We start from the raw sequence: 14,214 nt of genomic DNA, 5'->3' as shown, positions 1-14,214 counted from the left end.
TGACAACTGGAAAGATCACCTATGCCATGTCAGTAAATTTCTTGAGCGTTTAGTTCAGGCTAATCTTGTAGCTAATTTATCAAAGTGTGAGTTTGGTCAAGCTAAAGTTCAGTACCTTGGGTACGTAATTGGTGATGGATATGTTGCACCACCAGGAGCTAAGGTTCAGGTTATAAGTGATCTTCCCAGACCTAAAAGTAGGAAAGAGCTACAAAGATTTTTGGGAATGGTAGGTTATTACCGGAGATTTGTTCTTAACTTTTCAACTCTTGTATCACCACTTACAGACCTACTGAAAAAGGGAGTCAAATTTGTCTGGACCGATAACTGTGAATCCTCTTTCCGTAAACTTAAAGCCAGTGCTCGCTACTCCAAATTTTGCTAAGCCTTTTAAGATGGCTGTTGATGCAAGTGATACAGGAGCTGGGGCTGTTTTGCTGCAAGAGGATGATCAGGGAATTGAACACCCTGTATCTTATTACAGTAAGAAGTTCACTCCACCTCAAAAGAACTACTCCACTATTGAGAAAGAACTTTTGGCCTTGATTTTGGGTTTACAGCATTTTTCATTTTATTTGTGTTCTGGTTTTGACCCCATAGTCATTTATACCGATCATAACCCACTGAAATTCCTTAGTAAGTTTAAAGATAAAAATCAGAGATTGACAAGATGGAGTCTACTTTTTCAGGAGTATTCATTAGACATACAACATGTCAAGGGGAAAGAAAATGTTATTGCAGATTGCTTATCTAGACTTTAGACAGATTGTTTTAGAGTAATAAGAAATTTCCTTTGTAAATTTCTTTTTCTTTGTGGGGAGGTGTTACATAGCCTATGATTTCATCATCCTTTGTGTAATTTTAACGCACAGTATGCTGCATGTTTGATCACGAGCGTGTTCTGCCTCAGTCCCCCCTTTCTACCGTTATAGTAGAGTAAGTCGTTCTTTCTGTTGTTCAGAGCAGGATTTTCAGCTCTTTGTCCCCATGACTTCATTTGCGCGTCCTTCTTACAAGTTGTATCCAGCTCTGCTGGCCCCTATATAATGAGCTCAGTCTACATTAATTGCCACTTAGATCTACTCATTTTGTTCACATCTCTGTCCTCCCCTGTACAGTTATTGTTGCGAGTGCTCCGGAAGTCTCCAACCATCTAGCAGCTGTGTAATTTGAGTATAACTGTTATTGCATTTTTTCCTTGCACTGTATAGCATAAGGTGTTGATTTGTGGGCCTGGTGAGGTTTTGTAGGATTCATTTTGTCAGCCAGATTTAATATTATTTTGTATCTGTAATAATTTATCTTGCATTAACTGAGCATTACCCAGTGTATTTTCATTTTATCAGGGCTGACTTAGATAAATTTACTCTTGCTAATTTCATGTTAATAGAGGCTATTGCAGTTAACCATATATTTAACCTGTTTTTGCCATTACATTATCTTTATGAGTCCTGAATGTTTTGTTGTTAGTTTGAGCATTAAACTTTAACTTGTAATTTTACCTAACTCTTTTGTTTTGAACCTGGAACTTTACGGGACAGTAGTGATTTTTAGTATTCTCACTTAAAGTGTACATTATCTTTCTCTGTTCCGTAATAATATATATATATATATATATATATATATATATATATATATATATATATATATATATATATATATATATATATATATATATATATATATATATATATATATATATATATATATATATATATATGTGCAACTATTTGTCAGGCAGTGCTAAAGAGGTGCTTGGGACTGTCCTAGGTCCAGAATTCCGCGTCAGACAAAACTATGGCAAACAAGGCCTGTTGACTGACTGTCTGAGTGCTAGCAATAAAAGATCCTGGTGGATTACCATAAAAGGTCCAGCCGCCGTGCAGCATGATATAATAAGTTGGAAATGACCGTATACTGTTGATATCATTCAACCATCCTTAATCGAAACTTTTTATCCCCTAGTAGGAACCTCTACGCTTCTGATAATGCTGTTCATGCCAGTCATTTAAGGCTAGAGGAACCAATTGACCTTCCCTGAGCTACATTATATAAACAATGAACTCCAATCAACCCTTGGACTTAAATCCTTTATGGGCCACATCCCTCTGGAGCATCTTAACTAATTGTACCATAGTGTCCATTTGTTGCTTTCATAGTTGCCTGTCAGTGTAATACATGGCTTTCTGTGTTAAAGGAAACTATTTGGCTTGTGACTGAGCGTACTTGCCTGAAGGTTGCCCTGTACAAATCAGCCACAACCTATTACCTTCTTGGGATAATCAAAAAGGGACGGACAGAGCTTACTAGGAAGTGCTATGATATGAAACTATGGGAGGGGGTGGGAGGGGCGATTGTAAAGAAAACGAACACCTGAAGCATAAAATGGAGCGGTTACAAAGTGTGCAACGCCTGCGGCCTATAGTTGGTAATCTTCGGGCTGAACACTTGACTTTTGCTCTGTGACCTTGACCTTGGACCAGTTGTTCTCAAAATAGCATTACTTAATCCTTGGCTGACCCTGAAGCCTTCCAGCATGTTTAGCTGGAATCGAATAAAAGCTCTTTGAGGTATAGGGTCGAACCTTTGACCTTGTCCCGTGACCTTTACCTCTGATTTACTGTTATCACAATGGAATCAATTCATCCTTGTCTTACCCAGAACCTTGCCACAAAGTTTGATCTACATAGGATCAACGCAGTTCAAGATGACACATCAGTGTGACTTTGACCTTTGACGTATTGTTCTCAAAACTAATAATGTACTCAGTTGCATGACTCTCAACTCTTCGATTTAGTTTGGTTACAATCTGATCAAAACTATTTGAAGAATACTTCACACACACACACACACACACACACACACACACACACACACACACACACACACACACACACACACACACACACACACACACTGGGCAAAACATTGTACCCGTCGTGCTATCTCGTGGACAGGTATATGAATAAAAATTGAAGAAAATAAAAATAAAATGCAGGGTTGCAGCCAAGAAAGTGAAGCAAACTACTGTAATAATGGGAATACAACTATGATTAGATAAAGAGAAGCTGCACACGTAAGACGATAATGAGAGCGTTGCAATTCTATCGGCAAGATTGACCATTACAGCGATTCGGGACGAGGAAAGTGGGTTGTTAGGTGACGAAAGCAGAATTTGTAAGTAGTGGCAACGGGTGTATCTTTTAATAATATTGTCTTGCCAACTTCAGATTACTGTATATAGTGAGAGAGAGAGAGAGAGAGAGAGAGAGAGAGAGAGAAATTGGGTGTGTGTGTGTGTGTGTGTGAGTGTGTGCGTGGATGGGTGGGTGTGGGTGTGCATTGGGACGAGAAGTGGAAAGGCAGGAGAGGAAATTACTGATTAACAGAGAGGTGCAAACAAGAGTCGGAGAAAACGTGCTGATTTCCCAGTCGATGTCAGTCGTTCCGGCACGTAAGCCTGCTTTCACTACGATGACATATCTTAATTTCTTCCTGCTGCCCTTGACAAGTCTCTCCTCTCTCTCTTTCTAATTATATATATATCTTGTAAGTGTAGTGTAGGATGTGTGTGTAGTGTGTGAACCAAGTGTAATCGGGCCGCGCAAGCCGACTGGGTGCAAACATACTTTATAGTAAGCGACACTGGTTCACAGCACCCCTTGTGTCCGCCAGTGCAATACGTGGCCGGGTGAACACTCCCAAAGTTTATTACCCTGGCTGGGCGCGAACCCTGGCTCACCCGTGTACGAAACGCACACTCTACCACTGCACCACAGAGGCTCCGTATATATATATGGGGCTCCGTATATATATATATATATATATATATATATATATATATATTATTCATTTAGCGTATATGGTCCCTTTGAAGACTGCGAAAGTGCAAGCTTAATCTATTTTTTTTTTTTTTTTTTTGTCTGGCTTAGTGACACCAGGAAATTGATCCTGGAATTACTTTAATGCTAAGCCTCATTCTAATATACACGTAATTTCTTTAAGTTTATCTTTTGTTTCCTTCCTGTCCGTCACGATTTTATCCACATAAAAAAACCTAACGCACTGTGTTTCAGGTCTCGGAATTACTCTTTAGAATAATCTTGTGAAATGTATTTGTAAAGTCAGTATAATAAATCATTAATTTCACTTAAAGTCTTACCACGTGCACAAGGAAGGGGGAGGCTTCAGGATCTCTCGTTGTCAGATATTAAACCCATAACTGTTATCTGTCTTATTTTGCTCAGTCAATAAGAATACAGCTGTTTCAGTGACTCATCGGGCTCATGTAAATCTACTCAGAAGCAAGCCAGAGGCCGACGTGGCCGATTGCCTTATAATTGATAATAACACTCGGCAAGAAGAAACAAAGATTAACTGTGATAAAACATTCAAAGGCGAGCAGCTGGAAAAAAAAAATAAATAAATAAACCAAGAGGGTGAGGTAGCGAGTGAACCACGATTATGTATAACGAAGGATGAACGAGTGGAAGACAATAAAGAAGCATAGCAGAGAAGGACAATAATAAAGACGAGCGAAAATAAGGATGCATAAAGAAATAAAGAATGAAAAGAATTAAAAAAATAAAAAGATGAGCAACAGGAGGAGGCAGAAGGCCAAGAAAACACAGACGAACGAAGAAGACGACGAAAAAAAGGAAGGATAAAAGCGCTCTTAAAAGAAAGGAAGCGGTCCAGGAAATGAATGAAGAAGAAAAGAATAGAAGAAGGAGATTTATAATGATGATTAACAAAAGGAAGCAGCAGACGGCCAACAAAATCCTTCTGGCACAAAAAGCGAGAGTGAAGTGAGAGGAAAGCCATCTGCCAGCGAGAAACCGGGCTGTGTTTTCCCCCCTTAGAAAGTCTGGCTTGTGGCCGGAGCTGACGCGGATATAAAAGCCATATGACCAGCCGGACAGCCAACAGACACCAGCCATGAGCATCAAGGTAAGCAGCGCAGGGAAAAGTAGTGCTCAAAGATCAATTAGTGTGGGTTATCGCTGTAAATAGTCCCTACCTCTATTCGATTACCTAGTATAATATGCCGCTATTAAAATAATATTTGTTATTTAGCTGAGTTCTTTTCACTTATCCAGTTAACCCTACAGCTCTGACTATTTCTCCAAAGCTAAATAAAAAAAATTAGTATTAGTATCAAATGAAAAATATGTCCTCGGGATGACAGCTTAAGGTCCAGAACTGCATTGTATCATCTACGATTAACCAGAATACCTTACAAAAGATGTCCTTGGGATTGTTTGGTCAATATTTGTCTTTCACAATCTTTCACATTTGCTGCCGGAGCAATATTTTGAATACATTTATAAAATTTGTTTCTCTGCCTACCTACCTACCTACCTACCTACCTACCTATCTATTTATCCGTCTGTCTATCGATAGTTAAACTGGCATTTAGACACTATAATTTTTACGTTTGAAAAAAGCATAGGTCAGTAGTATTTTACTCAGATTGAAAAAAATGAAGATACTCTCTAAATTTACCGTACGAAACTGTTAGCAAGAATCAATGTAATCATCAGTACTTGACCTAATCACTGAATGATTGCGCAGACTTGCTGGTCTACACAGTTTCCTGCCGTATTTCCTCTTGTTTTACGTCACCCTAGTGAGTTAATGCTTATAGATGTCCTTGTATTTGTGCAATTTTGTGTAATTTTTTGTTACCTGTGATGATGATGATGATGTGGTCATATGCATCTCTATTTTGTAGCTGTAATTATGCTGCTACTTTACCGGATTTTACTGAGATGCCTTTGAAAATATTTATATCTCTTTGCCGCCAGTTTGTCATCATAATGAGCATGATGATGATCATCATCATAGACCAGTTCCCATTGTTCAGTAAAATTTAATAAATATCCCATGCTTTTACATTCTCTAGATTTCATTGGCTATGATATACTACGTCTAAGTTTCTTCATACATTTTTTTTTTCATCTGTTGTACATTTTTTCATGCTTTAATCCTCACTCTTTGATCTCGCTCTGCTTTTTTCTTTCACTTAGTGCTAATTGTTACTTCTGCTTTCCTATAAGAACTCTTTCTTACTCTTAATTTTTATGGGACTTTCATTTTTATCTGCTATCGGTCCCACATCTTCTATATTTTGATCCTTTGTGGTAGAGAGAAATGTCTTCATACTTTCTTTGTATCGCAAAAGGTGAATAAAGGGATTAGGAGTATTGGCTGCAACTCTCCTCCTCCCCCATGTTTTTTTTTTTTGCACTGCTGCACAGATGTAGCAATTCCACTGCAAAAAACAAAATACTCCAATCAACTTCGTACCTCAAACAACAACAGAAGAGATGGACGAGACTGTCTGTTTGGTAGTTTCCTTTCTCCTCTGATTTATGTTCGACATAAGATAGCACCTGTGAACCAGATTTCTTCAATCCATTTGAACTGTGACTGAAATGGAAGGTACCCAGACTACAAGACGCAAAACCGATTTAGGATTCAGATCCCTTTTGTTAGTACTCGGTAACAAACACGACTGAGGTAAATGAAGAACCTTTCAAGAAATATTGTCCCCCCCCCCCCCGGGCCATGTGAAGGTGGGAAAATGGGTTATGATGTGTATTATGACGGTGATGATGATTTTGATGTAATTTTTTATCATACGTTTCTTCATAATATTACTTCTTTGCTCTGATACTTTAAACGTTCTTATGTTTTCTCAGCATACCATGCAGCTGATACCCTTCCACATTCTCCCCAATCTTGTCCAGATCAGTGTTGTCGTCGCGTGCTGCCTGGTGGGTGTGATCGTGGCGGACCAGGCCCCCGTCTATGAGGTCCCCCAGCCACAATACGACCCTCTCCCACGCGGCTACCCTGCCCCTGAGGAAACATACCCAGATGTCAGTATATCAAAGTTTTTTATTACACCCGCGCTAGTAAAGTGAGAATGGGTGATATCCTTTACTCGACGCGTGCGCGCGCACGTGCGAGCGTCAGTGCGTGCGTGCGTGTGTGTATGTGTGTGTGTGTGTGTAAAGAAAATAACACAAATAATTTTCGTCGAATTTTGACCAATTTTAGTAGAAGTGTTCGGGGACAGTAGTGGGGTTGACCAACTGATTTTGAAAACAACAGATCAAAGGTCAAGGTCACATAGCTAAGTCAAAGCCTGACCTAGCAAGATCAGACTGAACAGTTTTTATAATGGAAATGTTGAAGGTAATGCAAGAACGAATGAAATATGTTCTGAGAATAATCAGTGAGGGGTCAAGGTCACAGGACAAGGCCACCGTTCGACTCGTGTGTCTATGTGCGAAAATCTATAGTATAACGATCCGATTTCTGTATGTTTGTTGGTTTGTCCCTTTGTGACCGTAACAACAAAAACGGCGCATTGTAGCGCAATTTTTGTTAGAGCACGGCAGCGCTACAATGTTATAACTTTAAAAAGTAAAACAATTTCCGGTCTAATTGGGCCACCGGTTCCCGAGTTATGACTCATTACTGGCATTTTGACATCAAGCTGCTTCGGCGGCCTTTAGGCGGATCACTTTCTTTGTGGGAACTGAAGTTACCGTAACACACCCAAAACTGTGCAACGTAGGGCAGTTTTTGTTATAGCAAGGTACCGTACCATTAAAATTTTTTATCTTGAAGAACAAAACAAAATCTAGTCCAATCGAGCCACCGGTTCCTGAGTTATGACTCATTTGCGGCCTTAGGCCTTTAAGTGAGTGCACATAAAACAGTCTTGATCTGATGTGAATCACACCTGGTGGAATTGCTAAGGGTCAGCCAAGGGAACAATCTCTTGTTTCTGAGAACAGTATGTCAAAAGACAAAGTCACGTGACAAGGTCAGCTTAAAGCTTTTGTCTAATTTAGACCAAACTTTGTGAAAGAGTTTAGACTATGAAATGAATAAGAGGATTCGATTTTGATAACGGCCAGTCAGACTTCAAGGTCGCAGGGAAAGGTTACAGTCCAAGGTCATGGACTTGGTCAGCTCATAAAGTTTTAATCCGATTCAGACCAGAGTTTGTGAATGTGTTACACGTCAGGAAAGAAAACTGAATTGAGAACAGTAGGTCGAAGGTGAAGATAATGGAAAATTCAAATGTTTTATCTTTAGACCAACGGATGTGCGCGGTTGTCACCTTCTTTTTCACCATTCCTTAATGAAACAAAATAATATGTGTGTGTGTGTGTGTGTGTGTGTGTGTGTGTGTGTGTGTGTGTGTGTGTGTACGGACACAGTTTTTTTTTTTTTTTTTGTAGGAAAATTAAATTTTGCACAATGGTAGGCTTATCACTGGATTATTTTTTAAGCTGGGTCAGAACCCGGAGGACCATATTTTAGGTAGGATGAGACGCCGAGGAACATGTTTTGGGTAAGTAGGGACCTGCAAGAAGGATTCTTTTCCCTTCTCCTTCTAGTGTTCTAAGTGTACTATAAACGAGAACGGATACAGGAGACTGATAAATATCCCACATATAAGAAGAGGCTAAATGAAATTACATGGCAGTTGCACGGCAAAAATAGAGAAGATATAAAACCAACAACTAATTCCCATTAGTCTGCAAGAAGATACTGGCACTACAAACTGTCGAGGCTGCAGTCGCTCCCACTACCAACTTCACATCATATAAAGATAGTAAAATATATCTATCATTAAGAATTGTAGAACATATTTTACCATCCCAGCAGTGCATATATTACAGCCGTGGAGACGATGGAAACAACCCCCAGCATGTTAACTGATTAATATGAGCAGTAACTATCGCCTCATATAAACAAATGGGTCATCCCACCATAATTTCAAGTCAAAGGAAGCATCAGTGATTTCCATGAGCAAGTTGTGTATTCCTCCATCCCGTGGGAATATTTGCCTTGTGATCTCATACCACAACTGCCAGAAAAGGGAATTGTAGTATTTCCGTCCATGTCTGAGAGAGATAATTGTATATAATGTAGCGTGAAGGGAAATTGGAAGAAGGAAAAAAATGCACCGAAAAGTCATCTACGAGGAACATTCACAAACACGACATCTGGCAACTCTCTCTCTCTCTCTCTCTGTCTCTGTCTCTCTCTCTCTCTCTCTCTCTCTGTCTCTCTCTCTCTCTCTCTCTCTCTCTCTCTCTCTGTCTCTCTCTCAGAATGAAGTCATAGCTCAATGGCTGCCAGTAAACGTGTTAAATATCTCGTATAAGCCAAGTTTTACAACCCTGCCATGCCCATGGCCTGTGAGTTTAGTATCGGCTTGAAGTTGCTCCCCATTTCTGAGCTAAAGAACACAACAAATCTGACAAAAAGTTCATCTTAACATGAACATCAGCAATACAAAAACAGTGACTCAAAGAAGGTAACCAGGTTGACGAGAATCGCAGTGTTAGGGGAGAAACATAGTATACAGTATATGTATGGCAGGTAATGAACCCTTTTCCAGCTCCCCTGGCTGGGAGACTGATGCTGTAATGGCGGGACGTATGTATTGTTCTCAGTTATCCATTTAACTCTTTCCTGATCTCATTATGAATTTCTTAAATGGGAAAGCCATAATCCACTGCATAACTGAGAGCCTCACCTGCCGAAAAACTCGAACTAAGAAGCAAAATCATGATGATGGAAGAAAAACAAACACTGCCAAGGTGACACCAGTCATGCTGGAAAACTCCTGTGCGCGATAAGAGCTGACCATTTAATATGCCACCTCTTGATCTCTTCGCTGATTTCAAGCATTCCAAAGTTTAATCTCATCAGTTTTATGAACAACTGATCTAAGGGGGGGGGGGAGGCTGTTTTGTTATCCATGGAAAGTAAAATAAATATAGGGGTTCAGCCAAAAGTGTGTGAAATTACTTTCTTTTGTTGTCCACTTGAATACAAAGATGTCAGTAACACCAGAAGGAAATGTAAGCATCCCTGCATATTCCAGGCCCCTCCAAAATACAACTACAACTACGGTGTCGCTGATGGCTACTCTGGCGCCAACTACGGTCACGCAGAGTCCCGCGACGGCTACAAGACCGAGGGCAGCTACACGGTGGACCTCCCTGATGGTCGCAAGCAGACGGTCAAGTATGCGGACAATGGCGACGGTCTGGTAGCTGAAGTGACTTACGAGGGTGAGGCTCAGTACCCAGCCCATCCGCCATCTTACCCCGCTCCCGACCCTTACAGCCCCCCTGCGCCTGCACCTTATGCCTAAAATATAGCAAATGATAATTAGCCGTTCAGTACGATGAGGCCTTTTTCTAGTTTATTTTTTTCTACCCATGATCCCCTTGCAACATATACCTAAGATATCCTGCCAGTCATTACTCCTTACAGTATGATGACGCCTTTGTTTATTCTATACTTACTGCATTCAGATTATAGCCCTCCTACCCTGACCCAGTTGTCCCACACAGCCCACCTTTCCCTTCTCCCTCCCCCCGCGTCCTGTTGTCCCCTTCAGCACCATAAACCAAGATTATGGCGAACAGTCATTAGCCCTTTCGGTGGAATGAAGTCAGTGAATATTCTTGTTACCTTTGGCGCTGTAATGAGCTTAGGAAAGATCTGTTATGAAGATTTTAGAAACAGTCCCCAGTAAACCCTTCGCTACAAGGTGTTTCCTTGACTGAATATATTCAACTGATGGTTGCAAAAATAAATATATGTAAGGCGTCATCACCATGAAGGAATTAATTCCTTCATAAGTAGAGGTTCATCGTGAGTTAAGAAAAAATGTCTGAGAAGTCGTCATCATAATGTATAGGTTAACGGGGACACTCTAACCCCTTCAGTATAAAAGACCTTATCTAAACTTGAAAAAGTCGACAGAGAGTGGTCTATTTTAAACATATAAATCCCCGTCGTAGTGAAAAGGTTAATTAAAAGATCAGGATAGTTTTAAAAGCTTTGATCCATACATTGTCACGACCTGACAAATGAGTTATAGCAAAAAAAACTAATTATTTTTGAAGAAGCTAAAGCGATGCATGCAATAAATCATATTATAACACTCACTTGATCACTGACTGTGTAACAGTACTGCACTGGGCTTTTCCCTTAACGCCCACTCCCCCTCGGCTGGTCTGAGGGCAATTTGCATATTGTTGAATATTATATTCCTTGTTACCTGCATGCCGGACACGTCACCTGTGCCATAACCCGGTGGAATAAAGGTTTAAGTTTAATTACATAGTATCATTATCGAAAATGTTTCCTGCGTGTTGTAAAATAGGTGAATAAATGGAATGGATTGGGGTGTAGAAACATAACCAATGCCATCGATCGAATCTGGCATAAATGATAAATTTCTTAACTTTTCTCCTTACAGTTTCCATCCTTCAGTCTGTGCTCTAATCTCATGCTTCCTGTGTGACCTGTTGTATGCGGTCACTGATCTGTCAGCTGGGGTATCCCTTAGGTTCAGTTGTTTCACCTCTTCCCTAACAGTTATTAATGAGTAATCTTTTGAGAAGAACATCTAATCTTTTTCTTATGTGGTTCCACCCTTCACTTGTCCAGTCACTACAATATCAACGTGGTGGAACATAGACAATTCTATTTTGTCTAGTGTTTCTGCAAAAAAAAAAAAAAATAAAAAAAAAATAAATAAAAATATAAATTAACCCTTCACCCTCGGACGACGTCATATCTATTTTGCTCTGGCAAACACCATGCGCCATTAACCTCCCGAATTCTGAGTTTAATGTCTCAAAAGCCAAATTTCTCGACCCTTCTGCTTGCCTGTCTTTTACAAGATAGTCACATTTTATTTTGAGCTGATTCCCTGCTGTCTTTTAGCCTCTCACAGTCACTGACTTTGTAAAGTAGCTTTGTTCACTTCTCTCTGGAGTAGGCCTATAGTTGTCATGTACATGTATGGAGAGAAAGAAGGGGGATGTGGTTCATCTCATACTTCATACTGCCCTTCTAAACAGGGTAGATACAACAAGGGGCCTGGGTCTCATAAGTTCCCCTCCACTCGCTAACTCCCCTGTCACCGCTTCGTCTCAGCGTTGCATTGTCGCTGTTACAGTGAACAAACTATTATTATGACGTCCTTCAGCGACCCAGTTCCATTATGGATGGCGTGCAACACCTAATTATCCACACACTGTCCCGTTTCTGTTTTTATCCATACTGTGTCTTAGATTTACCAGATCCTCTATGGATGACATGTAGCACATAATTATCCACGGGTTCTCACTCTTCTTTCCGTCCTAAGTGCATATATCTCTAGTGTAAATGTACGAGATACCTAACAGATATGCTCTGCCTTTCATAGACGTAACCGGTTAACCTTTGAAATAATTGGACGTCATATTTTGTATGCGATGTCATACTGCAGGCTTTAAGACTTTGACTCAATCTTTCTCAATAAGTAACATCTACTTTGTACAAGTAAAGAGATGTGATGACCTGAACGATCAGTACCTTTGTTGCAAGCGACTTCGTACCTCCTATGGCACAGAGCAGCAGAGACAGGAGAGTGATAAATGCAGTGGGTAATACTTCCACTCATTAAAATCTTTGAAGAGACAAAAGAATCAGAGCAATATTTATCGACTTAACAATGGGCGTGCTGAGCTATCCTCATATGTCTGAAGCAATCCACCAGTTACTTGTTTTGGCTTTGCCCACCCCTATGTACAGTACAGGTCGCATTTTGTGTGTGAGTGTGTGGGGGGTGGAGCATGCGTTTGTGCGTGCTTGTTTTGGTGCTGGGGGGCGTGCTTCCCCCACGAAGATTTTTTTTAGACAGTGTAACTTCAAAGGTATTACTCTCATCAACCCCCCCCCCCTCTCTCTCTCTCTCTCTCTCTCCATTGTCCTGTTGCATCACTCTAGTAATTTTCATTATTACATTCGACACTCTTACTCAAACAACGTTACCAACATGTGTTTTTCCATAGCCATCTGTACTTTAAAGGTGATATACTTAGGTATGTTCCAGTGAATTGATCTTGCTTAGGCTTTTTTTTTTTTTTTTGTCTGATTTTTATTATTTTTATTCCTATTTTCTTTTTTCTTTTTTAAAGGGGGGGAGGGTATTTATTTTCAGGCTGGCGGCCTTTGGTTCCAATGTTCTGATTAAGCCCTTGAACTCAAAGCCGTATCTCTAAGGTATTTTTGCCATTTTCATGCGATTACATTTTCCTTAAGATAGTATTTTCGAACACTAGGGCTTAGATATATCCATCCCATACCTCTTCAACACTAGAGGCCTTTTCGAGGTTGAATAATGGTAGTTGATGGAAGCAAGAACAATACATGATACGCCAGTGGACTGAGGGGGTCAAAAACAAGAAACGCTTTGCACTGGTACTGAGACATCTCACCCGATTAGTAACTGTACGGGATGAAGGCTGGAACCTCCTTTTGTGGTGGAAGTAAGAGAAGTTAAATCTTGGTACTGCTTTCTAGTTTGGTTAAGGTCCCGGAAAGGACCAAAAGTGTTTCCTTGTTTTTCCACCCCGTGTGTTATTTGGAGAGATATATTTGATGATGGTGAGGAATTCTGTTATTACTGGAACATGCCTGTACTATTTCAAGACTGGCTATAATAAGAAAATATGAATACAAGTTACTGGTAAGCTTTTGAAAGTTCTTGAGAAGTTGACTTGCAGTTAGGCATTTGTGCTTTAACTTTACTGGTATTATTGTGTGGTATTTTTATGAACACACTGAGGTGGTTTGGCCATGTGGAGAGGATTGAGGGTGAAAGACTGACGAAGAGAGTGTATGTGAGTGAGGTGGAGGGGGGAAGAGGGAGGGGGAGGCCGAGGATGAGATGGAGGGATGGGGTGGAGAGGTATATGAGAGAGGGGAGGGTGAGTTGGGAGCAGGGCAGTGAAATGGCGGGGGACAGGGCGACTTGGAGGCGATTTGTTTGTGGCCACCCCAAACGGGATTGAGGCGTCTGACAATAGATAGATAGATAGATTTTTATGATTTATGGATTAATATGTTTTTATTGCCTTAAAGAATCTTTCTTTTGTGTATAGACATCAGTATTCTTAACAAAATTATCATGCTATTCAAGAAATAAGAAGGTTTTTATTTTAATTTGTTGGGGATAAATGAAACCACAACAAAAGTTATCTTGCTATTTTTTACATCTTGACTGACTACAACGCAGGCTGAGCATAACGTAAAGTGCACAGCGTAACGAAAAGTGCTGAGTATACCTTTATAATCCTCACTATGACGAACGAAAAGTGCTGAGTTCAGTATCAC

At 40.2% G+C, this 14,214-nt stretch overlaps 1 protein-coding gene across 1 annotated transcript; it reads left to right on the top strand.

Moving 5' to 3' along the window:
- Positions 1-4,938: 4,938 nt before the first annotated feature.
- On the top strand, positions 4,939-10,192 carry LOC145400087 (cuticle protein 18.6-like). Its single transcript, XM_080272591.1, has 3 exons — positions 4,939-4,950; positions 6,753-6,884; positions 9,920-10,192. Exons 1-3 carry the CDS (start codon positions 4,939-4,941, stop codon positions 10,190-10,192), a joined length of 417 nt encoding a protein of 138 aa, XP_080128717.1.
- The last annotated feature ends 4,022 nt before the right edge of the window (positions 10,193-14,214 follow it).

The sequence above is a fragment of the Coenobita brevimanus genome, chromosome 51, assembly GCF_032717465.1.
Source record: "Coenobita brevimanus isolate Jiangsu-jjx chromosome 51, ASM3271746v2, whole genome shotgun sequence".
Lineage (NCBI taxonomy): Eukaryota > Metazoa > Arthropoda > Malacostraca > Decapoda > Coenobitidae > Coenobita > Coenobita brevimanus.
Note: the sequence above shows the minus strand (reverse complement) of the source record. Positions and strands in the feature narration are given on the sequence as shown.